We start from the raw sequence: 24,409 nt of genomic DNA, 5'->3' as shown, positions 1-24,409 counted from the left end.
TCAGGCCTTATCTTACCCTGCCTTGCTGCCCACTCCTCCCTCCTCGGCGCCTCTCCTCCTGGGCAGGACCGGCAGGTGCTCAGGCCCATCCCCAGCCCCTGGCTCCGGCGTCCCGGGCTCCCTGCCGGCGTCCACCTTCAGCCTCCTCCCCAGCACCAGCCCTTTGGCGACTTCTCCCACCTCCACAGTGGCTGTGCCACGAGGAGCCCCATCAATGCCCCCTGCGGCCTGCCCCTTTCTCCGCCGTCCCCTTTCACCTGCTGGGAAATCACAGCCCTAAGGCTTGGAGAATCCAAGCAGTTTCCCTCTAAAACCCCAGGGTTGCGAAACGGCAGGGGAAACGCCAAGTCCCTGAGCTGGGCTAGGGGCGCGGTACGAGGTAGCACGGGTAGGCCGCGATTCCTCGGGGGAGGCGTCCCCACTGTCCCCCCAACCCCGACCCTCTCCCCACGCGGCCTGGGCCAGAAGCACCCGGCCCCGCGCTGCGGAGGTGATGCCGCATCCTGGCACTAAGCCGGGGCAGCGGGGAGGGGCAGAGAGAACCCAGGGGCTGCAGGAAGCGTGGAAAAGGAGTGGCCCCATGGGGACCCGGGCTCGCTCCAGACCTTCGCCCTGGGGGCGGAGGGGAGGGGCCCACCACGGCCTTATTTCCGCGAGCGCCGGCACTGCCCGCTCGGAGCCCTGTCTGTCGGGCGCCTAGCCAACTTTCCTGCGTCCATGCAGCCCCGCCGGCAACGGCTGCCCGCTCCCTGGTCCGGGCCCGGGGGCCCGCGCCCCACCGCCCCGCTGCTCGCGCTGCTGCTGTTGCTCGCCCCGGTGGTGGCGCCCGCGGGGTCCGGGGGCCCCGACGACCCTGGGCAGCCTCAGGATGCTGGGGTCCTGCGCAGGCTACTGCAGCAGGCGGCGCGCGCGGCGCTTCACTTCTTCAACTTCCGGGCCGGCTCGCCCAGCGTGCTGCGAGTGCTGGCGGAGGTGCAGGAGGGCCGCGCGTGGGTGAGTGCGGAGCGACGCGCCGGGGCACGCGCCTACCTGTCCGCGCACGGCACTGGGAGGTGACAGCTGGGTGCGCGCGCCTGCCGGCCCAACAGCTGATCCGCCAGGGAAGGTGCAGTGCGTACGACGCCCGGGGAGATCCCAGCTGCGCCTGGTGCCCCCGAAGTATCCCAGGGCGTGGAAGGGGCCCTTCGGTGCACAGCGTCTGCAGAAATCTGGCTCGTTCCTTCCGGCATTTATGAGGCCATAGGTTTTTCACAGGGCAGCGCTCTTGACCGCTCCCATACCTGGGAGAGAGATGCTTTGGGAAATTGAGGAACAGGCTGAAAGGGCAACATTTAATTTTGTCTGGAGGTACCCAGAGTTGGTTGCTATGTGGGTGCTTATTGTGCCCGCGCCCTACTAGTGGTTGCAGCCAAAGTTTTGGGCGGGATTTCCAAAATCTAAGCCAGTAGCCATACCGTACCGCGGACGACTGTCTCTTGTTAATTGCAGTCCACCACGCTAGGGCTTCGGGGTAATGTGGTTGGAATTTACACGTAGGCCGGGACAGAAACCTGCTAATGCTGGCGTCTGCTTTGATCTAATAGAAGTGAGTGAATCCGAGCTCAGTGTTCTATAGGAACCGAATGAATGAGAACTTTGCAACCCGTTGTTTGGTTGCTGATTTCAAGGCATTGACTGTAGGAATTGCCTCGTATGTGTGAAGCTACTTTGCGTTCTTCATCCTATAGATTACAAAAGTTACAGAACTACACTAAGTCTGTCCCAAAAGTAAAGTTGCTCCTTCTACAACCCCCAGATATTCCACAAAGCCTGCAGACACACAGCCTCAAAGAATCTGGAATTGAGTATCCCATGTATTTAATAAATAGATGGAGTTTTAAAGCGTAGCAGCAGGATTTTCATTTAACAGTGCCGAAAGCCTGGTAGCAGACACCATTGGAAAGTCCTTCAAGAAGCTCAGCCTCGGTTCTTCAAAACTTATTCCTGCACCCGGCACGGCTATATTTATTGAATGATTAAATCAAATTGTTCCTAGAAAAAGGCAACCTGGCCGGGCGCGGTGGCTCACGCCTGTAATCCCAGCACTTTGGGAGGCCGAGGCAGGTGGATCACCTGAGGTCGGGAGTTCGAGACCAGCCTGACCAACATGGAGAAACCCCGTCTCTACTAAAAATACAAAATTAGCTGGGTGTGGTGGCACATGCCTGTAATCCCAGCTACTTGGGAGGCTGAGGCAGGAGAATCGCTTGAACTCGGGAGGCGGAGGTTGTGGTGAGCCGAGATTGTGCCATTGCACTCCAGCCTGGGTAACAAGAGCAAAACTCCCTCTCAAAATAAATAAAATAAAATAAAATAATAAAGAAAAAGGCAACTTCGTGGGGCATGGTGGCTCACGCCTGTAATCCCAGCACTTTGGGAGGCCGAGGTGGGCAAATTGCTTGAGCTCAGGAGTTGTAGACCAGTCTGGGTAACATGGCAAAATACCATCTCTGCCAAAAATAAAAAAATTTAAAAATTTTAAAAAAACTTAGGCGATGTGGTGGCGTGGGCCTGTGGTCCCAGCTACTCAGGAGGCTGAGATGGGAGGATTGCTTGAGCCCAGGACCCCAGGACCTGGAGGTTGCAGTGAGCAGAGAATGCGCCACTGCCCTCCAGCCTAGGCAACAGAGCAAGACCCTATGGGGAAAAAAAGAGAGAGTGAAAGGGAGGAAGGAAGGAAGGAAGCAAGCAAGCAAGCAAGGAAGGAAGGAAGGAAGGAGCAACTTATTCTTGTCACCTTTTTTTTTTTTTTTTTGAGACAGAGTCTTGCTCTGTTGCCCAGTCTGGAGTGCAGCACCGCGATCTGGGCTAACTGCAACCTCCGCCTACCAGGTTCAAGCAATTCTCCTGCCTCAGCCTCCTGAATAGCTGGGATTACAGGCACGTGCCACCATGCCCGGCTAAGTTTTCTATTTCTAGTAGAGACGGGGTTTCACCATGTTGGTCAGGCTGTTCTCGAACTCCTGACCTCGTGATCTGCCCGCCTGGGCCTCCCAAAGTGCTGGGATTACAGGCATGAGCCACTGCGCCCGGCCATCTTGTCACCTGTCTTAACAATCCTTGCTGTCTGAGATACAAAAAAGTTCAGTTTTCCTAGTTCAACAGAGCAGTGAGATAATGGAGCTTGAGAACTTTCTATCAAGGTAGGCGAGTAGTAGCCAAAGCCCAGAGCCTAAAGAAGTGGCCTCTGAGGATTTGCTCCCTGGTTACCAGGGGCAGGATTCCCTACAGAAAACCAAGCTCACTCAGATTTCTAAGGTACACCAGTTTTCAATCCCAGAGATTTTTTTTTCCCCTTCCAAACCCATTTTAAAAAGGAATAATAGGCTGGGCGCGGTGGCTCACGCCTGTAATCTCAGCACTTTGAGAGGCCGAGGTGGGCAGATTACAAGGTCAGGAGTTCAAGACCAGCCTGGCCAAGATGGTGAAACCCCTTCTCTACTAAAAATACAAAAAGAAATTAGCCGGGCATGGTGGCAGGCACCTGTAATCCCAGCTACTCAGGAGGCTGAGATAGAGAATTGCTTGAACCCGGGAGGCGGAGGTTGCAGTGAGCCAAGATGGCGCCACTGCACTCCAGCCTGGGCGACAGAGCGAGACTCCGTCTCAAAAAATAAATAAATAAATAAAGGAATAATAAAATAGCTTGCATTATCATGCACTTAGTCACCCCCTTGAAAATAAAATAAGATACTTGACATCCTTCATAAAATAATCAAACCAGCTCTCAAAACCTGAGTGAATAAAGTAAAAATTCCCAGCCCCTGCATTGCTCCAATGAGGACGCAGGGGCTGGGAATTTTATATAAGTTGCATAAATCTTAAAGAGGTCTTAAACATCATTTAGTCCAATGGCTTTGGGAAAGGTTATTTAAGTCTTTTCTGGCTATTTCCTTGTTTGGAATGGAAATAATTCATGTTCTGCCAACAATATCAGGTGGTCTAAGGAGTCATATGAGTGCCAATTAGAAAGTATAAAAATGTGAGTTCAGGGGTAGTCTGTTCATCCATTAGCTATGTATTGAATGCTTACTCTGTGCCAGGAACTGGGCTAGAAGTGTGGCCTAATTCATATTTAGCATAGGGTCGTTAAGGAAGGCCTCTTTGAGATTCCCTCAGTTTTGAAGCACTCCGCTGCCTGAGTGAAGAGTGTAGACACACCTACATGGAGTTTTCAGTGTAGTCATAAGAAATTCCTGCCTCCATTATAAGAGCAGTCATAGCACTGGGGAGAAGTAAAACATGGGCCAGGTGCGGTGGCTCCCGCCTGTAATCCCAGCACTTTGGGAGGTTGAGGCAAGCAGATCACTTGAGGTCAGGAGTTTGAGACCAGCCTGGCCAACATGATGAAACCCCATCTCTATTAAAAGTACAAAAATTAGCCAGGCATGGTGGTGGGTGTCTATAATCCCAGCTACACAGGAGGCTGAGGCATGAGAATCACTTGAACCCGGGAGGCAGAGGTTGCAGTGAGCAAAGATCATGCCACTGCACTCCAGCCTGGGTGACAGAGCGAGAATCTGTCTCCAAAAAAAAAAGGAAACCACGATTGATCTCGAAACTCAGGTTTGCACTTTACCCAACCAGTGCATTGTTGGACTGAGTGTTCAGTTGCTGCACAATGTCTATCATCCATCCAGAACTGACCCTGAGGGGCGAGCAGGTAGCCAGGTAGGGGAGAGAAGTGTAGCTCATGGGTATCCCTCCCAATTCTAGGGGTCACTGCATTCCTTTGTAAGATGAGAGGCTGAAATGAAGTCAGAGTTTTTCAAACTAAGAGCTCACTAGGGTTATAAAGCCAATTTAGTGTGGGATCCGGTTTTTTTTTTTTTATTAACGAAATAGTGTAGACTACAAACGATTAGAGTGTATTGCAAAAGCAAGGGTAAGTAGTGTCTCCAAATGTGTTTCAGATATATATGTATGACCTAGGTCATAATGAGAAATGCAGTTCTTGCTGTGGGTTGCAGCTTTAAAAAGTTTTGAAAGCCTTTAGACTAAATGATGTTTAAGACCTCTTCTCGCTCTGAAATTCTTTGATTCTATAAGCTGTTGGCGCGTCAAGTTATCTTTCATTTTAAAAACACTGTTGCCCTCTGGTGGTGAAATGCAGCAATAGCTGTGGTAGTAAATTCAAGGAAGAACTAAGTGCTAGCTGGAGTTGGGTGGAGTGGAGTGGAGGAAGTGTTGTTTTGTTTTGTTGCTAATTGTAGGCGAGATCACAGACCACGATTTGTGTTCCCTCACTGCCCCCAACTGATGCCTTTCTTACCTGGCCTTACACTACCTTTCCATAACCAATGAGGCTTTTACTTTTCTAGTATTACATGGCATAGGCTCAGGACCCACAGTTGGAGTGGTGGGAGATTTTGGATGGTGCTGAGCGATCTTATGCTTTCCAGGGTTTCCTGGATCATCCCCACAATGTTTGCCCTGCTCCTGACTATTCGAGGCTGTCCCTTCCTTGGAGACAAGTCTCCTCTTGCCACTCAGCAAGTGCTGGGACCACTGGCTCTATGTGGAGCATTTGGTGAGAGGCCGGCCTTTTACTAACATTTTGAGAAACTAGCTGAAATCTTCAAGTGCACACACTCTATAAGAAAGTCAACCCATTCTGGAATCCACTATTGTTTAGGAATTGGCCACTTAAACAAAACACCCTCTGACCAGGCCAAGACCAGTGGTTGGAAACATACTTTAAACAGTTGATCAAAGCATATGGGGAGAGGGGAGCTATGCCCATACCTTAATTGCTTCAATTTAAAATAAAATCTGTAAGTGTACATTTATCATCTATCTTTTGATATAGGGCCAAGGCCATTTAATTGGAGCTCCTTCCAGTCTTCGTTGGTCATTTCTTGCGTTGTTATAAAGGAATATCTGAGACTGGGTAATTTATAAAGAAAAGAGCTTTGATTGGCTCATGGTTTTGCAGGCTCCCCAGGAAGTGTGGTGCTGGCATCTGCTTCTGGTGAGGCCTCAAGGAGCTTACAATCATGGTGGAGGGCGACAGGGAGCCAGCATGTCACATGGCAAGAACGGGAGCAAGACAGCAAGCGGGGAGCTGCCACACACTCAGGCAACCAGATCTCAAGAGCAAGAATTCACGTATCACCAAGGGGATGGTGCCAAACCATTCATGAAGGACCCACCTCCATAATCCAGTCACCTCCCACCAGGGCCCCCTCATCTCCAAATTGGAAAGCACATTTCAACATGAGATTTGAAGAGGACAAACATCCAAACCATATCACAGTTTTTCTAGCAAGAAAACACACCCATGGGGAATCGTTTGTGGTTTCCATTTTTGTTTACTTATGGTGGAATCAGCTCTCAAAGAATATGCCGAACAATCTTCTGCTTTTACTTTTCCTTGCCTAATCGCAGCTTATTGACACCAATTCAACAGCTAAATTTCTCAAGCATTTAACTTGACTTCATCGACATGACATCTTTGTTTGTACCCGCTCTTCACCAGTTTACATAATATTTACTTAAGTAATGAGGTACTAAGTACATCTGATATATGCAAGTTTGGGAGCAAAGCAGCTGGCTTTGGGTAAGCATCAGGCCAGGCCCATACAGGCCACTAGGCAGGAGCCCGTGCTCTGGAGTTCAGGCCACCGTGGGTCTGACAGCAAGCATGGAGCCCTGTCCACCAGGCCACAAGGCAGTTAGGAGAGCATTTACTCTGCTATGAAATACTTTATTCCTTTGTGATTTCTCAATCTATAAAGCACGTTAATACAACATAATTTATTTAATTACTGCTCTTGAGGTCTTCTCTCCATTAATGTCAATAATTTAGAGGTGAACATTCAGGAGATTAGGAAAGCAAAACATTAAATTGTCCATAGAAACAAAAACTGGAGAATTAAAAAGGCTGCAATGAACATAGAGGGAGAAGATAAGTAATAAAATACTCAAGTGAACTAGTCTTAATTTTCATGTAAGGAAAGCTCCCAAGGGTTTTTATAGGCATTAGGAAAGAACGGCAGGGAGGGGGATATTTGAAAGATAAACTAGGATCTCTTCAGTGCCCTCACACTGCCCTAAGGATGAAACATAACAATTCTGAAAGCGCAGAAGAGACAGGCAGGAATCTCTCCTTCCAGGCAATGTTTGTGCTGAAATAGCACAGATGTGCCTACAGTCTCCACCCCATCACCCACCACAGCACCCACCTGGTCCGCAGACTTGATCGCAGAGTCTGGGTCTAGCATGGGGTGGGAAAGGCCACTAGGTCCTGGGGTTAAAGCTTTGACTTTGACCTCCTTTGCACTTTGGCTCAATCTCCTAAGCTAACTGCACCCAGATGAGCTAGCCAGGAGGAATTTTTTTTACCATTTTATAATAAATTGTTTTTAAACCACAATTTTTTTTTTTTTTTACCAGCCCACGACATTTTCCACTTGGCTTTCCACATGTGGAGTCATAGCCAAGGATGCATGTAATCACAGAGCATTAGTAATGTCCCACATCAAGACCGGCGGTGGTGGGTCATGATTGTTGACTGCCAGAAGTCTGGCTTGGCTGCAGGCTCATCCTTTAAGGACCTAGGTTGTTCTGCTGGAGACTGCATGTAAATAATCAGCCCACAACGATGGACATTGTGAGGCATGGAAGGTTATACATACACACACACTTGCCCAAATCCAATCTGACACTTGATCTCACTTGCTGTTAAGCAGTATATTACCCCAGAGATGTATGACACTTATGTGACCTCGGCATTTATTTGCCTTTTTGGATGGTGCCTCAGTTGAAGAATGTTTCACAGAGGTAGTCCCACAGTGGCTGGGGACAGTAGCCATAACAAGTCCACTCTGGCTGACTTGCTATGGTTGTTCAGGATGTCCCTAGCCAGAAAAATCAAATTACAAAAGGAAATCTTGGCTGGGCATGTTGGCTCACACCTGTAATCCCAGCACTTTGGGAGGCCGAGGTTGGAGGACTGCTTAAGCCCAGGAGTTCAAGACCAGCCTGGGCAACGTGATGAGACCCCATCTCTACAAAAAATAAGTTAGCCGCATGTGGTGGCACATACTTGTAGTCCCAGCTACTTGGAAGGCTGAGGTGGGAGGATCACCTGACCCTGGGAAAGTTGAGGCTGCAGTGAGCCCTGACTGCACCACTGCCTTCCAGGCTGGGCTAACAGTGAGACCCTGTCTGGAAAAAAAAAAGAAAGGGAGTATTGTACCATGGCTGTGTATGGGATGTATGTGATCCGTGGTCATCCCAAGGGCACATGCTCACACAGAACTTGACATGAAGGATCACAGTAATTCTGTATCGGTATTGTGTCCTATTGCTGCTATAACAAATGACCTCAGATTTAGTGAGTTAAAACAACACAAACCTACTCACTTATGGTTCTGGAGGGTAGAAGCCTGAAATGGGTCTCCCTGGGCTAAAATTAAGGTGTCTGCAGGGCTTTGTTCCTTCTGGAGGCTCTAGGGGAGAATCCATTTCCAGCTTCTAGAGACGACCTGTGCTCCTTGGCTCATGACTCCATCCTCCATCAAAGCAAGCAGCATAGCATCTTCTGATTATGACACTACTGTCTGCTTCTCATAGGACCCTTGTGATTACATTGTGCCCACAGGAATAATCCAGGATAATCCTGTCTCAAGGTCCTTAATCACATTGGCAAAATCCTTTTTGCCATGTAAAATAACATAGTCACAGATGCCAGGGATTAGGAAGTGGACATCTTTGGGTGCGGGGTGTGGGGGGGCATTATTCAGCCTACCATACCCAGTGTCCAGGCTGGCTGTGAGCTCCTGCAAATATTTACCACTCTGCCTGACATATGCCGGTACCCAGAAAATGCAGCTCTTGCTCCCACCTCCTGTCTTGCTGACCTCTGCAGCCTTGCTAACCTCACATGTGAACCCACCTGCCCTCTCCTCTCTATCTCAGTACTCGACCATAGGCTGCTTTGTCAAAGCTCTTGAACAGCCAATTTTCTTTCCACTCTGCCCACGTGCTTGCCTATCCCAAACGAGATGGTCAGCTTCTACAGGGTGCAAGGTATTATATCATGTCTCTATCTCCTTCATTGCACTAGCACACAGCCTGCTAGAGACAAATCTTAGATATTTGTTAAATTAAATGAAGGTAGCTGGAAGGGTGCTGATATCATTGAGGCACCCGGAACAGGGAGACAGGCCAGGACCCAGCCCATTCCCATTGCTCCCAGCAGGAGAAAAGGAGACCTGAAGCCTCATGTCCTGCTCTCAACCAGCCTTTTCTGATTATCTCCACCTGAGGCCAGAGGGGACCTGGAGGGGGCAGCTGCTTCTGGCCACTTCCACTTGCTTCCTACTCCAAATCAAGAACGTGGGACCCAGGGTTGGCTGAGAGAGAGGACACACAGTATTCTGGCTTTCCTCTCCACTGCTACTTAGCCTGAGAAAGCAAAGCATTCGCACACAAATGGCTCCTTGGGCCCCACTGCCTGGGCCTGATCAGAAGGTAACTGACTTCTGTTCCATAAACTGTATTTGCTTTATCTGGCCTTGCCCGAGAGAAGGAAAATGCAATAAAATGATTCCAGGGTATAATATAATATACTGATGCTGTCTCCATCTGGGACATAAGGATAGCACAGCAATTTCTATGCACAAATGAGTTGTTTACTTGTCTCCAACCAAGCCTGACTCATAAAAGTAACCTTATAAAATGAAGAAGTTTGCTTTTACTGGAATAGCCTGACATTTATGTTTTCTTATCAAATGTGAATGCTGGAAGCGACATTTAGGAGCTGAGTCTGTTAAACCAGTGAGTCCCAAGATGCGTGGAGGGAGACTGGAATTACCTGTGAGCTCGTCCCCACCCACCCACTGCCAGCCTGAGAACAGGAAATTTAACATTGTCACAACCGGCACTAACAAAACAGGAAGGACCGAACAGCCCTTAGCAACCAATGACAGACACCGCAGGGAGGGGGAAAAATGGGAAGTGTTTTCTCTAGAGGAGCTTTGGGCAGAATCATGTCTTTGGAGGCTCCTCCATGGGGTGGTACACAGCGAGATTTCTCCAGGACACCATCCGTGCTCTTTTATTTGCTCCATGTTTTTGTGATGTTTTGAGAGAGTTTAAAGGGGATGTTAGATTTTTTTTTTTTTTTTTTTTTTTTTTTGAGACGGAGTCTCGCTCTGTCACCCAGGCTGGAGTGCAGTGGTGTGATCTTGGCTTACTGCAACCTCCACCTCCCGGGTTCAGGCCATTCTCCTGCCTCAGCCTCCCAAGTAGCTGGGACTACAGGCGCCCGCCACCATGACCAGCTAATTTTTTTATTTTTAGTAGAGACGGGGTTTCACCATGTTGGCCAGGATGATCTCAATCTCCTGACCTCGTGATCCACCCACTTCGGCCTCCCAAAGTGCTGGGATTACAGGCATGAACCACAGCGCCCGGCCAGGATGTTCGATGTTTTAAATGTGCTCTTAGAATACATAAATACCTATTCTCTATCCCTCATCAAGTTCCTCGGGTTCATTTCTAACACACCCAATATTTCAATGACTTTACCCAATCTTTCCAATATTGGAAAATATTTAAATATTTTAATATTTCAAATTGACTTTATGCAATTTTGGTGATTTTATGCAATATTTCAAAAAAAGTGGCTAGTGCCTAATGTAAAGATAGTGCAGACATCTACTGGAAGAAAAATCTTTGATCCATTAACATGAAAACAAAGCTTTGTGGTTTAGTATAAATAGCTTTCACTGAAAACAGGACATCACATTGTAGAGTTGCTATTAGAACGAGCAATTTTAACTTCTTGGTGCATATACAAATGTCATTATAAAACAAAGTAGTTATCCATCTAACAGGAAGCAAGGAGGGAATTTTCTTTAAAAATTATTTTAGTCCAAACTGCCTTCTTCGTGTTCCTTCTGGATACTCTTTTTATTTTTTTTGAGTTTCATTCCTGTTGCCCAGGCTGGAGTGCAATTATGCCATCTCAGCTCACCCGCAACCTCTACCTCCTGGATTCAAGCGATTCTTCTGCCTCAGCCTCCCGAGTAGCTGGAATTACAGGTGTGCACCACCACGCCCAATTAATTTTGTATTTTTAGTAGAGACGGGGTTTCTCCATGTTGGTCAGGCTGGTCTCGAACACTCGACCTCAGGTGATCCGCCCCACCTCGGCCTCCCAAAGTGCTGGAATTACAGGCATGAGCCACCACGCCCAGCCCAAGTGTTCCTTCTCGAAGAACAGCACATACTGTGTCACCATGGAGTTTATCAGTTGCACCTGCTGAAGCAGAGGGTAGACCTGCCACCTGCACTTTCTAAAGTATCATAACCTGATTCACCAGAAACTCCAGGGTCCTGAAGTCACCACACTTTGAAAGAACACTCCTCCATTTCATTTGGTCCTGATGATACTCTCAGGCGTTTGGAGAGAATTAATGGTCCCGGCGTCAATCTCCTATTTAGCGGTCAGCTGTATCCTAGTGATTGTCATCTGATCTGCATGTCACTTCCTACCTGCACCCCTTAGACCTTCAGTGGTTCCACTCAGTAGCTAGAGAGTTCTCCAAGTGTGGTCCCTGGACCAACAGGATCAGCATCATGTGGAACTTGTTAAAATGCAAGTTCTCAGGCCCCACCCCAGACCTCCTGAATCAAAAGTCGGTGTGGATCCAGCATGCTGGGCCTTAGCAAGCCCTGTAGGGGATTGCATGGCACACTCAGGTTTAAGACTCACTGCTCTAGAATGAAGTCCCCATAAGAGACCATCTCTAATCGGATCCCCCACCCACCATTGTAACCTCAACCCCAAGTCTACCCTGACTTAATCTGCTAACTGCCCCAGGCTGGTCTGCTAGCTTCCATACCCTGGCGCACACGCTACCTTTCCAGAGCACCCTCTCCCTCTCTTGGCTTGTCTAATCCTAGTCCTTCCTGGAGATGTCCTCACCTGCACTGGGTTATACTTTCATTTATACCTTGTCTGAAAGGGTCTGCATCCGGGGGCTCCTTCTAAAGTCTTAGATCACCTTTACTTCCATCTGTTATGGGTTGAGGTGTGTCTTCTAAAAAGAAATGTTGTATTCAAAAAGTTCTAACCCTCAGTGACTAAGAATGTGACCTTAAGTGTAAACAGAGTCTTTGAAGATGTAATCAAGTTAAGATGAGGTCATACTGGATTAGAATGGGCCCTAAATCCAATGGCTGGTGTCCTTATATAATATTAACGCCATGTGGATATGCAAACAGACTCAGAGGAAGACCACCATTTAAAGATAAAGGCGGCCCGGAAGATCCCTTGAGCCCAGGAGTTTGAGCTGCAGTGGGCTATGATTGCACCACTGCACTCCAGCCTGGGTGAAAAGAGCAAGACCCATCTCAAAAACAAACAAACAAACAATAATAGAGGCAGAGATTGGAGTGATTCAGTTGCAAACTAAAGAATGCCAAGATTGACAGCCACCACCTAAAACTAGGAAGAGGCAAGGAGGGATTCTACCCAGAGTCTCAGAGGAAGCATGGCCCTGCTGACACCTTGAGATTGGCCTTCTGGCCTCCAGAGCTGTATGAGAATAAATATCTGTTGTTGTAAGCCACCTAGTTTATGGTACTTTGTTACAGTAGCCCTAGCACACTAATACACACACCATGCCTGGGGAAGGTTTGGAGTGGTTCTTTCCACAGGGACCTTGGTTACAAGCACAGTCCAAGAGCATCCCAGCGCGCTCTCTCTCTCTCTCACACACACACACACACACACACACACACCAGCAGCCAGCTTTTATTCTTCCTTTTCTTAGGGAGGTTGCTGGGCTCTATTTTTCTGTGCAGTCCTGTGCGGTATTTGGGAAGAACGGGGCTCTGCAGGCCAGTTTTCCTGCTTCCTGTGTTGTGACTTTGGCCAATTCCTTAATTTTGGTCAAGTGCCTCCATTTCTTCATCCTTAAAATGGTGATAACAATCATACCTACTAAAGGGCTTTAGTGATATAATAGGTTAGTACATGGGTACCAAGTTGGGTCGGGTGAGGCACATAGTAAGAGTACAACATGTAATCACTTTTATCATGATTCCCTCCGATGATGCTTCATATGTAAGCACTGAATGAATGCTTAATATTGATTTGCTAAGGATTTGAGGATCATTTACCAAAAAATAAATAAATAAAATCTAGTGTGATGAGTTCAGGTCTTTGAAAGCATTCCATTGTACATTCTCTCAAACAGGTCTTTGAAAGTGGCCTGTTTCCCTCCAAACTGATTGCAAATCAAACCAAAATCAAAGTGTGGATCAGTCACTAAGGAGTACATGGTGGTATGGCGTATGAGGAAGGGGAGGTGGAAGGTTTATGGGGAGGGGGATGGGACTGCCTCTTCTCACTGTCCAGTGGGGCCAAAAATCACCTGTAAGATAAACATACAAAAAGTAAGGGCTGGGTGCAGTGGCTCAAGCCTGTAATCCCAACACTTTGGGAGGCCAAGGCAGGTGGATCACCTGAGGTCAGGAGTTCGAGACCAGCCTGGCCAACATGGTAAAACCCCATCTCTGCTAAAAACACAAAAATTAGCCGGGTGTGGTGGCAAACGCCTGTAATCCCAGCTACTTGGGAGGCCGAGGCAGGACAATCACTTGAACCCAGGAGGTGGAGGGTGCAGTGAGCTGAGATTGCACCATTGCACTCCAGCCTGGGTGACAGAGTGAGACTCTGTCTCAAAAAAAAAAAAAAAAAAAAAAATTAGAGCATAAACCATGTTATTAGTGGCCCATGATTATGAAGAATTTAGTTCCAGGCTGTAGTATACAAGTCTTCTTTTATACATAATTTTTTTTAAATCTACAGTGAAGAGCTACTAATTTATTCCTTCAGGTTATACAGTCATATGGTCATTTGCTTGCTTTTTCTTATTAAATAGCCCTTTTCCGAAAAATATTGGAACGATGTGCTCTGTCTTTGGCTGTGTTTAAAGAAAGGGATGTCAAGTTTCCTGATCTGTTTCACAGATGGGCAGTTCTGGCAGTGTGTTGGTGAAAGGAATGAAATCACTGTAATCTATATTACAGGAATCCTTCTTTCCTCAGGAAAGCTAGAATTGTTGGTCACCTTTCCTCATGTCAGATTTGGCTGTTTCAAAAAAGTCTACTTACTTTTTTCATGGCTTTGAATTTAATGGATTAGCTTTACACCATGTGGCTGTAGCAACCTGCTGTCTAAGTCCCAGAGGGAGCATCCCTGGGCAAGACCAGAAGTCCTTATAAGGTGAGTGCCTCCAAAGCCCCACCTCCCCACACGGTGCCTCAGGGAACATCCTTATGAGTCAGTTTCTTCACGGACCTCCATCACAATTTCTCTGGGATACATGCCCAGAGTGGTATTTCTAGGTCACAGGGCATTCACACATAAGCTTGATTTGACCACGTACGCCAGATTGCATATGCCAGACTGCAGTCGTAAAGCCCCAAACCCCACCCAGCAATGGGCCCTGTCCACTTTCTGATTGCCAGTCTACTAGTGGTACTGTACTAACTCATTGCTTATTTAATTTGCATTTTTGCATTTCTGTAATTACTAATGAGTTTGAGTAGGCCTTCAGAGCTTTGTTAGCATACTTAATACATGTAGGGTGCTTAGAACAGTACCAGGCAATTGGCCCAATTATTGGGCTACTTGCATTATTCTGTACACACAAGCATCTTTTAAATGACACAATGTTAAAAATGTTGTTTTAAGGCCAGGTGCAGTGGCTCATGCCTGTAATCCCAGCACTTTGGGAGGCCGAGGCGGGCGGATCATGAGGTCAGGAGATCAAGACCATGCTGGCTAACATGGTGAAACTCCGTCTCTACTAAAAATACAAAAAATTAGCTAGGCCTGGTGGCATGTGCCTGTAGTCCCAGCTACTCGGGAGACTGAGGCAGGAGAATCTCTTGAACCCAGGAGGCAGAGGTTGCAGTGAGCTGAGATCATGCAACTGTGCTCCAGCCTGGGCAACAGAGCAAGACTCTGTCTCAAAAAAAAAAAAAAAAAAAAAAAAAGTTGTCTTAATATAAAATGTATTCTAGTTATGATTTCTGATCTTGAATTACCTGCTTATTTTTTACTTTCTGATGGGACCTGGGGTTTGGTGGTTTATGACTGCTCTCACATGGCTGGTGGAAGGGTGGCCTGCTGCAGCCTGGCTGGGGGGCAACCTGGCATACTTGGTCCACCATATGCTTCTCTCCATTTCCACCGTCCTCACCTTGGCTCCAAGCCCTGCTCCCTCTCCCGCGCACCCTCAGCCAGCCTCCTGCTCTCTCTACATTCACTCTGCACAACTCCTCACTCCCACATCATTCTCCACACTCCAGCTAGAGGGATCTTTTCAAAATCCCTCCTTCTGGTCCCTGGCTTTCCATTTCTCTCAGGACAAAATCCTCTCTGTGGCCTGCAGGTGTGGCCCTAGTCACCCAGTCAGCCTCTTACCGTGTCCCAGCTCCAGCTCCAGTCTTTCTGCCCTGGGGCCCCATGGCTGCTCCTCAGGCCCTTGCCAGCTCTCCTCCCCGCACCAAGACCAATTCCTTCTTCATCTTCAGAGTTCAGCTCAAATGTTGCTTCCCTGATCCCTAGACTAGACCAATTCTCCAGCTATCCTCTCATAGCTCTTAAGTCAGCCACAATCAAATAATCAATCCTACAATGCTCTATTTAAGGCCCTCTCCCGCTAGGCTGCCTGGAGAGCGGCTGCTGCTGTTTTGCTGTCTTTCCTGCACCCAGCACAGTACTTGGAATAAGGTAGAAGCTGAAATCATGGAGTGATGTTGTTGAACATCAAGGACCCCTTTATCACAGAACATTTTAAATCAAGGACAGCCAAAGTTCAACACAATCCTAAAACCACTGGAGAGCAAGTGCGAGACACTGCGTCCAGAGGAAGGTGGCCCTGGCTCCCACCCACCCCACACACAGGCCTGTGGCTGTGCGGCTCATCTCACCAGAGCAAAACAGCACGGGGCACTTGTGACTCAGAGGAAGGCAGAAGGGAGAGGCCTTTGTGAGAGATAAAAGCACTGTGTCTTGATACATGATAAAGTACAACCAAAAATATAAACATTTTATTTTGGATGAAATGTGGACACTTTTAAGAGTGTCTTGTTAACCGGGCGCAGTGAGTCACGCCTATAATCCTAGCACTTTGGGAGGCCGAGGCAGGCGGATGATTGCCTGAGCTGAGGAGTTCGAAACCAGCCTGGGCAACACGGTGAAAACCTGTTTCTACTAAAATACAAAAAATTAGCCGGGTGTGGCAGCATGCACCTGTAGTCCCAGCTACGCAGCGGACTGAGGCAGGAGAATTGCTTGAACCCAGGAGGCAGAGGTTGCAGTGAGCCGAGATCGTGCCACTGCACTCCAGCCTGGGTGACAGAGCAAGACTCTGCCTCCAAAAAAAAAAAAAAAAAAAAAAAAGAGTGCTTCCTTAAAACAAAATAAATCAAATCAGCAAAGAAAATAACTCTTTAAAAGGACAGACTCCACACCAGCTCAAAGCCCTTCTCACTTTGCCTCCATGTGTTTCCAGAGCACTGTTGCATCAAATCATATCTTAAGTCCTGTATTTAAAACATGCACAATTATATCAAGAATAAGGAAGACTTCAGTGAATCTTTTTGCACAGCATATAACCATGCCCCAATGTATCACTGACGTGAAGGCTGATGTTCCTCAGGATTCTTATTCTACACATCTTCCCTGGGGGATTGCATCAAATTCTATGGCTTTCACCACTACCTCTGCTGATCCTACTTCTATAACCCTCAGCATTTTCCGAGACATCTCAAATTTCCCCATGTGCCAGAGATTGAACCCTCCCAACTGGGCTTCTTCCTCATCTCATGAATGGCCTCCGCGCCCACCCCTGCCCACCTCACAGCTAGAAACCTGAGGGTGTCACTGACTCCTCTGCAGGAGGCTATACCCAGGAAGCCCCTACTCAATGGGACAGGCAGACTCCCAGGTGCTGCAGTGCACATAGCAGCAGCAGGGCTGGTGCAGCCACCCATTCAAGGCTTAGAACCCACTGGCAAGCAGAAGTGTCACCTTCTGAGTGTTAGTTGTTTGCGGGTGCCCATGTGGCTGGGAGTGTGAGAGGCAGCAAGCCACAGCCCTGTGTTCCTCCCACATTGGCAGGTACTAAGGATGCTGAACTTCAGGAATCTGAGATAGAGGTCATGGGAGCCTTGTCCAGCCACTGTCAGGCATGTGTCATTTATATCCTTTCAATACTCATTGGGTGTTTCAGGAGTAACCCTGATGGGAGACCATGTTATATAATGTCCCCTATCCTTGAACTTGGGTCAGTCTCTTGTGTTTAGCCCAGTTCTTCTGCTCTCTCATGCCTATAGATTTTAGTAATAATAAAAATAGTAAACAGACATTGAATTTTATGCTGACCCAGGCACTGTCCTAAGCCCTGTTTATGCTGTATCCTACGTTCACAATGCCCTGTGTATTGTGGATTGTTTAATGTTACTCTTCCAGACTTTGGGATCAAATTCCAAGTCATCTTCAAAAAAGTGAGGCTTTCCATGCCCTTGCACCCACCTCCCCAGACACCTTTTCTCCAGCTTCACTGTCCCCCTGGAATTCCAACCCCTACATCCCACTCCCACACCTTTGTCTAACACTGGCTCCTCAAAGAGTTAGTTTAGGCCTCACCCACTCTAGAAAGCCTCTCACAGGCTGCGCTCTGCCACACTGATCAGCTACACTACAAAACTGTTTCCAAGATAGAAGTAGGTTTCTGGAAAGGCTGGGCTGGACATCATATTTCTTTATATCTCCCCAAGGCCTGGCACAGTAGGTGATGAACAGCGAATGAGTGAATAGACAGACTTGTGTGTGTGCGTTGTGTAAACCGGAATCAGTGCTTCAGCTTACAACAGAACTCGTTTGAAGACTGACGATGAGCCCTCAGCAAACTGCTCTGTGTGCAGTGCTCTCGGGAATTCTCTCTCCTTCCCCAGCAACATCTGTACATGTACAAGCTTAAATATTCCCTACATAAATAACTGCCAAGGAATCCTTTCCTTCCCTTCTCCAGTTTCCTAGCATTTTTTAAGAATCTATAATAGGAATGGATACTATCTGGTCTATTTAAAATAAAATAACGCTGTTTTTCTATTGCATTGCTATGCTAAGATGCAAAGGAAACTGGTGTTTCCAGAGTCCAACCTTAATCAATGCTATGTGAAATAACTTCAGCTCTATACAACAGCAAGTTCCCTTTCCTCTCTAGGAAATATTTCTTTTACTGATTTATCATTTTGCTCTCTTAAAAAAAAGATGGCAAACAATAAGAACTTCTCCTAAACAGTTTAAATTGCAATGACATAGATAGGTATATTCCAAAATATGCACTGGAATCAATTCAACAGTTTTAAAAGGCTAAACATTAACATTTCCGAAGTTTAAAAGTATGCTTGCCTGTAAAAACTGCCAACAAAAGAAAGGATAGCATTGGAAGACTTCTTCAGTGTTGGTGATTCATCCTGTTGCAGACTGAAGTTCCACCTCACGCCTGTGCTTGTGGGTCCCCTCTGCCTGTACCGGGCGTCCCCCACCTAGATCTGGGATGGCTGCTTCCTTCCTGTCCTGCCGGTCTCATCTTTGAGATCGCCTCGTGCCAAGCACCTTCCTACACCACCACTGTCTTTCTTCATTCATCAGCCCCTGAAAGCATAATTATTACTTGTGCGTTTGTTGCCAGCATCCTCCATTGGGCTATGGGTGGCAGGAGGGCAAGTCCTCGTTGGTCCTGCTCGCTGATGTGGCCCCAGGACAGGGCGTGGAGCAGGCACTGAGGAGTTGGGGATGAAGGAATTCCCTCCAGCTCCCTGCACACTCCTGTTCTTTTCTCCTTTAGCTGCTCTCACAAAGTCACTCCAGTCAGAACGCAACCATTTCCCTTTCTCAGTCTCCCTCTTTGTGAGTAGGTGTCAAACTAGCAAGCAGAATGGCACAATCAGAACAAAATTTGAGATCTTTCTTCTAAGCAATCACCAATTTTATTCAGGTATAAATGCTACAGCCACCATTTGTGTGCCATGTTATCCTAAGAGTGTGATTCCTGGATATGAGGATGTTTAAGGGAGCTTCTACTATACTAAGATTCAGTTTCTGTGTTCCAGATTAATCCAAAAGAGGGATGTAAAGTTGACGTGGTCTTCAGCACAGAGCGCTACAACCCAGAGGTAAGCTGCCACAATTGGCAAAGTATCCTATTAGCAACTGCTATAAATATGGCTTTGTAAAAAAGTGAGAATCTTAATATATAGTGATCTGAAGGTTTGCTTTTGTTTTTTCCTGATTTGTTTCCTATTTGTTATCAAGAACTAAAGAACAGAACTAGGCAAGAGCTCAATATTTAACTATTTCAACCTCATGGTCTTACGCCGGGTTGCATTTAAAACAATCCATATAAGCGATCACCTCCCTCTTCCTTGGGACCCCTGGCAGAGAATTTCACAGCTCCCTCTGGTATCCCTCCTAGCTCCTCACAGTCCTCAGAATGACTCACTCTCAAATGCCAACTTATTCTCTTCCTGTCAGAGGGTGACATTTCTGGTTAGCAGGCCAGCACAGCGTGAGACCAACCCCACGAGCTAATGTACACAGAGGCACTCTGTAAAACACCAGCACGTGCTCCAGCCGTTATCAGCCTCACTACAGCTTTGACCAAGCAGACCATGTTTTGCCAAGTTTCCTTTTCCCTGTTTTCAAGAAGAGAGTAAAGAGAAAACTCGTATAGAAATTAGAGCCAGATGAACTTCCTTGTGCTAGGCCAGGCTGAAAGGCGGCAATCAGAGCATGGGCGGAGAGGAGATTGGCCCAAATGCTCTTTGTCTTGTGCTGAGAAGCAGCCTGGAGCAGGCAGCATCCAGGATTAAAGTGTTCCAGGGTGGCAGAGTTTCGGGAGTTGAAGGCATGACTCCCTCAATCCCATGCTTCTGGAAGAATGCTCACCAGTACTCAAGTTCCAACAAGTTCCAACATGACAGCAGTATGCTCTTTGTTTATTAACCTATGAATTAAAATTTCCTTAACGCATACAAAAGATGCCTTTGATTGTTAGTGTCGCAAACTGAAAGTGTTAAGCTAGAGGGAATATAATTACTAGATTATTTTCACCAACAATATGCTTCCCTGGATTTGATCCTGTAGATGCATTAAGAGCAGAGCCAGCTAATTGAAACCTTCAATTTCAGGGGGTGAAGGGCAGTTCTTTTATCCTCAGGCAATGGCTTTGATTCCATGGAGATGTTTTGAGGGGGAAATGGAAAGGAAAATGAAAGGGGGCAGTACCTGGTTCTTTTTCTCTTCTCTGGAAATGGCTTTGACAACAGAGGAGGCCATGCACTAGGTTCCTTCTGCCCTTTCATAAGCCTCTTCCTGAATGCTTCCTTTACCGTTATTCTATGTTGCACCAATAATTAACATCTTAAGGCAGTACTGAAATTCCCTCTCACTCAAAACCAGCACTCACAGGAGGAAAAGTTGCCTACTGGAAAGTGTTTCTCAGTTGTTTGAGATAGTTTTAGAAATAGGCTTATTAAGAAGATCCAATTTTTTATTTTTAATTTTTATGTATTTATTCTTTTTGAGACAGGGTCTTGCTCTCCTGGCTGGAGGGAAGTGGGGCGATCATGGCTCACTGCAACCTTGACTTCCTGGGCTCAAGCGCAGAGAGAATTTTGATTACAATTTGTTTCTTCATGGGCTTTTTTCTTTTTCTTTTTGGTAGTTGTTTTCACTGGGACTTCACCCAGTTTAAACAACCACAAAAGTAAAAAGAAGATTATCACCTCAACTATGCAACCAGCCAACGAGAGTTGGATTTGGGTAGGGCCAAGACTAGTGGCCCATGAACTTCCTCAAATTCTAGGCCCAGTGCTGATATGTGCATTTTTCAGGGAATAGGTTCCGTGGCTTTTCTTATCTGGTTAAGGAATCTGGGGAATTCCTTTAAAGGGGGAAGAACCACTATGCTAGAAATGAGTCATACATCTGATGTCTAGTTGAAGCTCCAGATGTTTCTGTTATAAAATAAGTGAGGGAGATCCCAGAATATCCAAAACATCTACATTTAAACATGAATGCTGGGGGTGGTGGCTCATGCCTGTAATCCCAGCACTTTGGGAAGCCAAGGCAGGCAGATCACGAGGTCAGGAGGTTGAGACCAGTCTGGCCAACATAGTGAAACCCCATCTCTACTAAAAATACACACAATTAGCCAGGCATGGTGGTGGGTGCCTGTAATCCCAGCTACTCAGAGGCTGAGGCAGGAGAATCGCGTGAACCCAGGAGGCAGAGGTTGCAGTAAGCCGAGATTGTGCCATTGCACTCCCACCCAGGCAGGACTCCATCTCAAAAAAAAAACAAAAACAAAAACAAAAAAGATGAATGCAAATAAACATCACTCAGGTAGTTGAATGAATCCCATGTGGATGATCAGTGTCCCCATTTCCTCTGGATTCGATCTTGGCATAGAGAGATGAAGTTAGTACAGAGAGCCTAGGCTTCGGTGTTAGACAGAAGTGAGGTCAAGCCCTGGCTTATTAGCTGTGAGACATGGAGTAGGTTCCTCCTTAAACTTCAGTATCTTAATCTCTCAAACTGGAATCAGAGGACCTAATTCATAAGGCAGCATGAAGATGTTGTTGTTATTTTTGTAAATAGGAGCCAGCTTCATCTTTTAGTTCAAGTTAGTAACTTTGAGGTCCACCTAAGCATTATGTTGGTCCACATTAGAGAGTAAAGTGGCCACTACTCTAGAGGTTTGAGCCAAGCAATGCTCAATGGATGTCGATATTTCTTTGGAAATATGCCCAATGTCATTTTATAAAGTCACAATCAGAAGACAAGAGTTTAAATGATAGCAAAGAGAGAAGAACTGTTGTATTCAGCTGTGAGCACAAAAACCACTTTCTATAAAGCAAAACCCACTACATCTATTGATGCCAGAGCCTGCCTGCCTTGTACAATGAACTCTTCTCAATCTTGTGTGTGCTTGTGTGCACTGGGGTGAGTGAGAGGTGATAAGAAAGTATCCTGTTTAACTCCACCGTCTTTACTTCAGGAAGGTGAGGGACGTCTGGGGAAATGTTCTGCTCGGGTGTTTTTCAAGAATCAGAAACCCAGACCAGCCATCAATGTAACTTGTACACGGCTCATCGAGAAAAAGAAAAGACAACAAGAGGATTACCTGCTCTACAAGCAAATGAAGCAACTGAAAAACCCCTTGGAGACAGTCAGCATACCTGGTATGAATCAGCATTTGGAATTTCTATATTCAGGAATGTATGTAATAACTAAATCCTTAAAAGAAAGATCATTTAAGTTTTTATCCCTAAAGTGGCACTTTCATTCAACTAAAGATTGTGGTATCCCTCATAATTTAAACAAAACTCACAGGTATCATCTTTCTGTTCTTCATCTCTAATCCAACACAGTAACTCCACCAACAGTATGTATCCCTTTCATCTCCTCATTTTCCAGCTGGGCACGGTGGCTCACGCCTGTAATCCCAGCACTTTGGGAGGCCGAGGCGGGCGGATCACGAGGTCAGGAGATTAAGACCATCCTGGCTAACATGGTGAAACCCCATCTCTACTAAAAAATAGAAAAAATTAGCCAGGCGTGGTGGCGGGCGCCTGTAGTCCCAGCTACTCAGGAGGCTGGGGCAGGAGAATGGCGTGAACCTGGGAGGCAGAGGTTGCAGTGAGCTGAGACTGTGCCACTGCACTCCAGCCTGGACAACAAGAATGAAACTCCATCTCCAAAAACAAAACAAAACAACAACAACAAAAAAAACTCTTCATTTTCCATCCCAGAATGAGAGGCACAGTAAGAACTGAACCCCCAGGTAAGAGGTACAGGATTTTGAAATAGGATATGCATATAGGGGTGCTGCTTTCAGGGTTGAGTCCAGGAGCTGAGGTGACATCTCTATTTTTGGCAGTGGCTCTGGAAACTTTAGACGACAGCCTCCAGAGCCACTACTCTGCTCATCACAGCCTCACACTCCAAGGCCAGATGAGCCCTCTCTGGGATGCTGCAGGGGAGTCATGTTTATCTCATTTCAGGTCAGTGGTTAATGGGCAGTGGTGCTGTCTCCAACAAAGGAGCCCTGCCCTCTAAAGTGACTCAGCTGAAGGGAAGCAGAGCTCATTTGTTCCTGCACTCACCAGAACGTGTGGGCAGCAGTTGAGACTCAGCATATTTACTGGCAAATCCAATTTTCAAAACCACGAAAGTCATCTCTTGGGTATTAAGCTTGATGTCTGACCACTACAGCACTCATCGTCCCACCTTCTCCCACAGTTCACTCATTTGCCCAGATTCTGTGGCAAACCCATGTCAACACTGGAGGCTCTGTAGTCTCCATTCCTGAATGTCTCTGCTCCCCATCGATTTACTGAGACTAAATGTCCTTAAAAACCTCGAAGTGGAATACTGCTTCTTCCATTTCTAAAATTCTGAACCCTGAATGATTCTCACATGATAGTTCTCTGACAACTCAGATCAAATCCTGTGCCAAGGAATCAAGGGGAGCAATTAAAATCTCATGTTGTAGCAGAATTTGTTTCTATTGAGTATTGCTTGAAATAAATGAGCTGATGACTGATACTTACAAATCTATACTTATTTAGGAATTGTTTTCCTTTAGTTGGGAAAATAGGGCTTATCTATACTCCTTAAAACACAAATTTTAGAAATTGTATTGGATCTTTTCTTTGAATATTTGCCACAGGATCACAAGATTTTAGACACTCTTTAATAGTGCAGGCTAACTGTATGTTTAGTTAATAAGTCCTGTATATCCATAGGGGCGATTCTAAAATAATCTAACAATGTAGCTACTGTGAAACTCCAAAAAACTTCTTTAATAGAGGGCAACTTTTCATCAAAAAACTTATAAGTTTTGCTGTCATAGTAAATTCAGCAGAGACATTTAATGGTGCTATCTATAGCTTGTCTGTGTATGTAAAATTATCTACTTAAAACCAAAAAGGTTTGGTTTTAGATAAGGTAAATTTTACCCAGTTCAAATCTCAGGGGGGCCAGGCACGGTGGCTCATGCCTGCAATCCCAGCACTTTGGGAGGCCGAGGCGGGCAGATCACGAGGTCAGGAGATCGAGACCATCCTGGCTAACACGGTGAAATCCCGTCTCCACTAAAAATAGCCAGGCATGGTGGCATGCACCTGTAGTCCCAGCTACTTGGGAGGCTGAGGCAGAAGAGTCGCTTGAACCAGGGAGGCAGAGGTTGCAGTGAGCCAGATTGCGCCACTGCACTCCAGCCTGGGCAACAGAGCGAAACTCCGTCTCAAAAAAAAAAAAAAAAAA

General features: G+C 46.6%; 1 protein-coding gene across 2 annotated transcripts in view; it reads left to right on the top strand.

Annotated features, from left to right (window-relative positions):
- Nucleotides 1–586: 586 nt before the first annotated feature.
- The window catches only part of RARRES1 (retinoic acid receptor responder 1), a 35,535-nt gene continuing 11,712 nt past the window's right edge, over nucleotides 587–24,409 (top strand). Inside the window, exons 1-3 of one of the 2 annotated variants that reach the window (XM_054482977.2) lie at nucleotides 587–993; nucleotides 19,192–19,254; nucleotides 22,128–22,323. In XM_054482977.2, the coding sequence (XP_054338952.1) occupies nucleotides 718–993; nucleotides 19,192–19,254; nucleotides 22,128–22,323 (535 nt within the window). In that variant the 5' untranslated portion in view covers nucleotides 587–717. The remainder of the gene's footprint in view (nucleotides 994–19,191; nucleotides 19,255–22,127; nucleotides 22,324–24,409) is intronic. The other variant, XM_054482978.2, reaches the window with a different exon arrangement.

This window comes from Pongo pygmaeus, chromosome 2 (assembly GCF_028885625.2).
Source record: "Pongo pygmaeus isolate AG05252 chromosome 2, NHGRI_mPonPyg2-v2.0_pri, whole genome shotgun sequence".
Classification (NCBI taxonomy): domain Eukaryota; kingdom Metazoa; phylum Chordata; class Mammalia; order Primates; family Hominidae; genus Pongo; species Pongo pygmaeus.
This window is presented reverse-complemented; position numbering and strand designations above follow the sequence as displayed.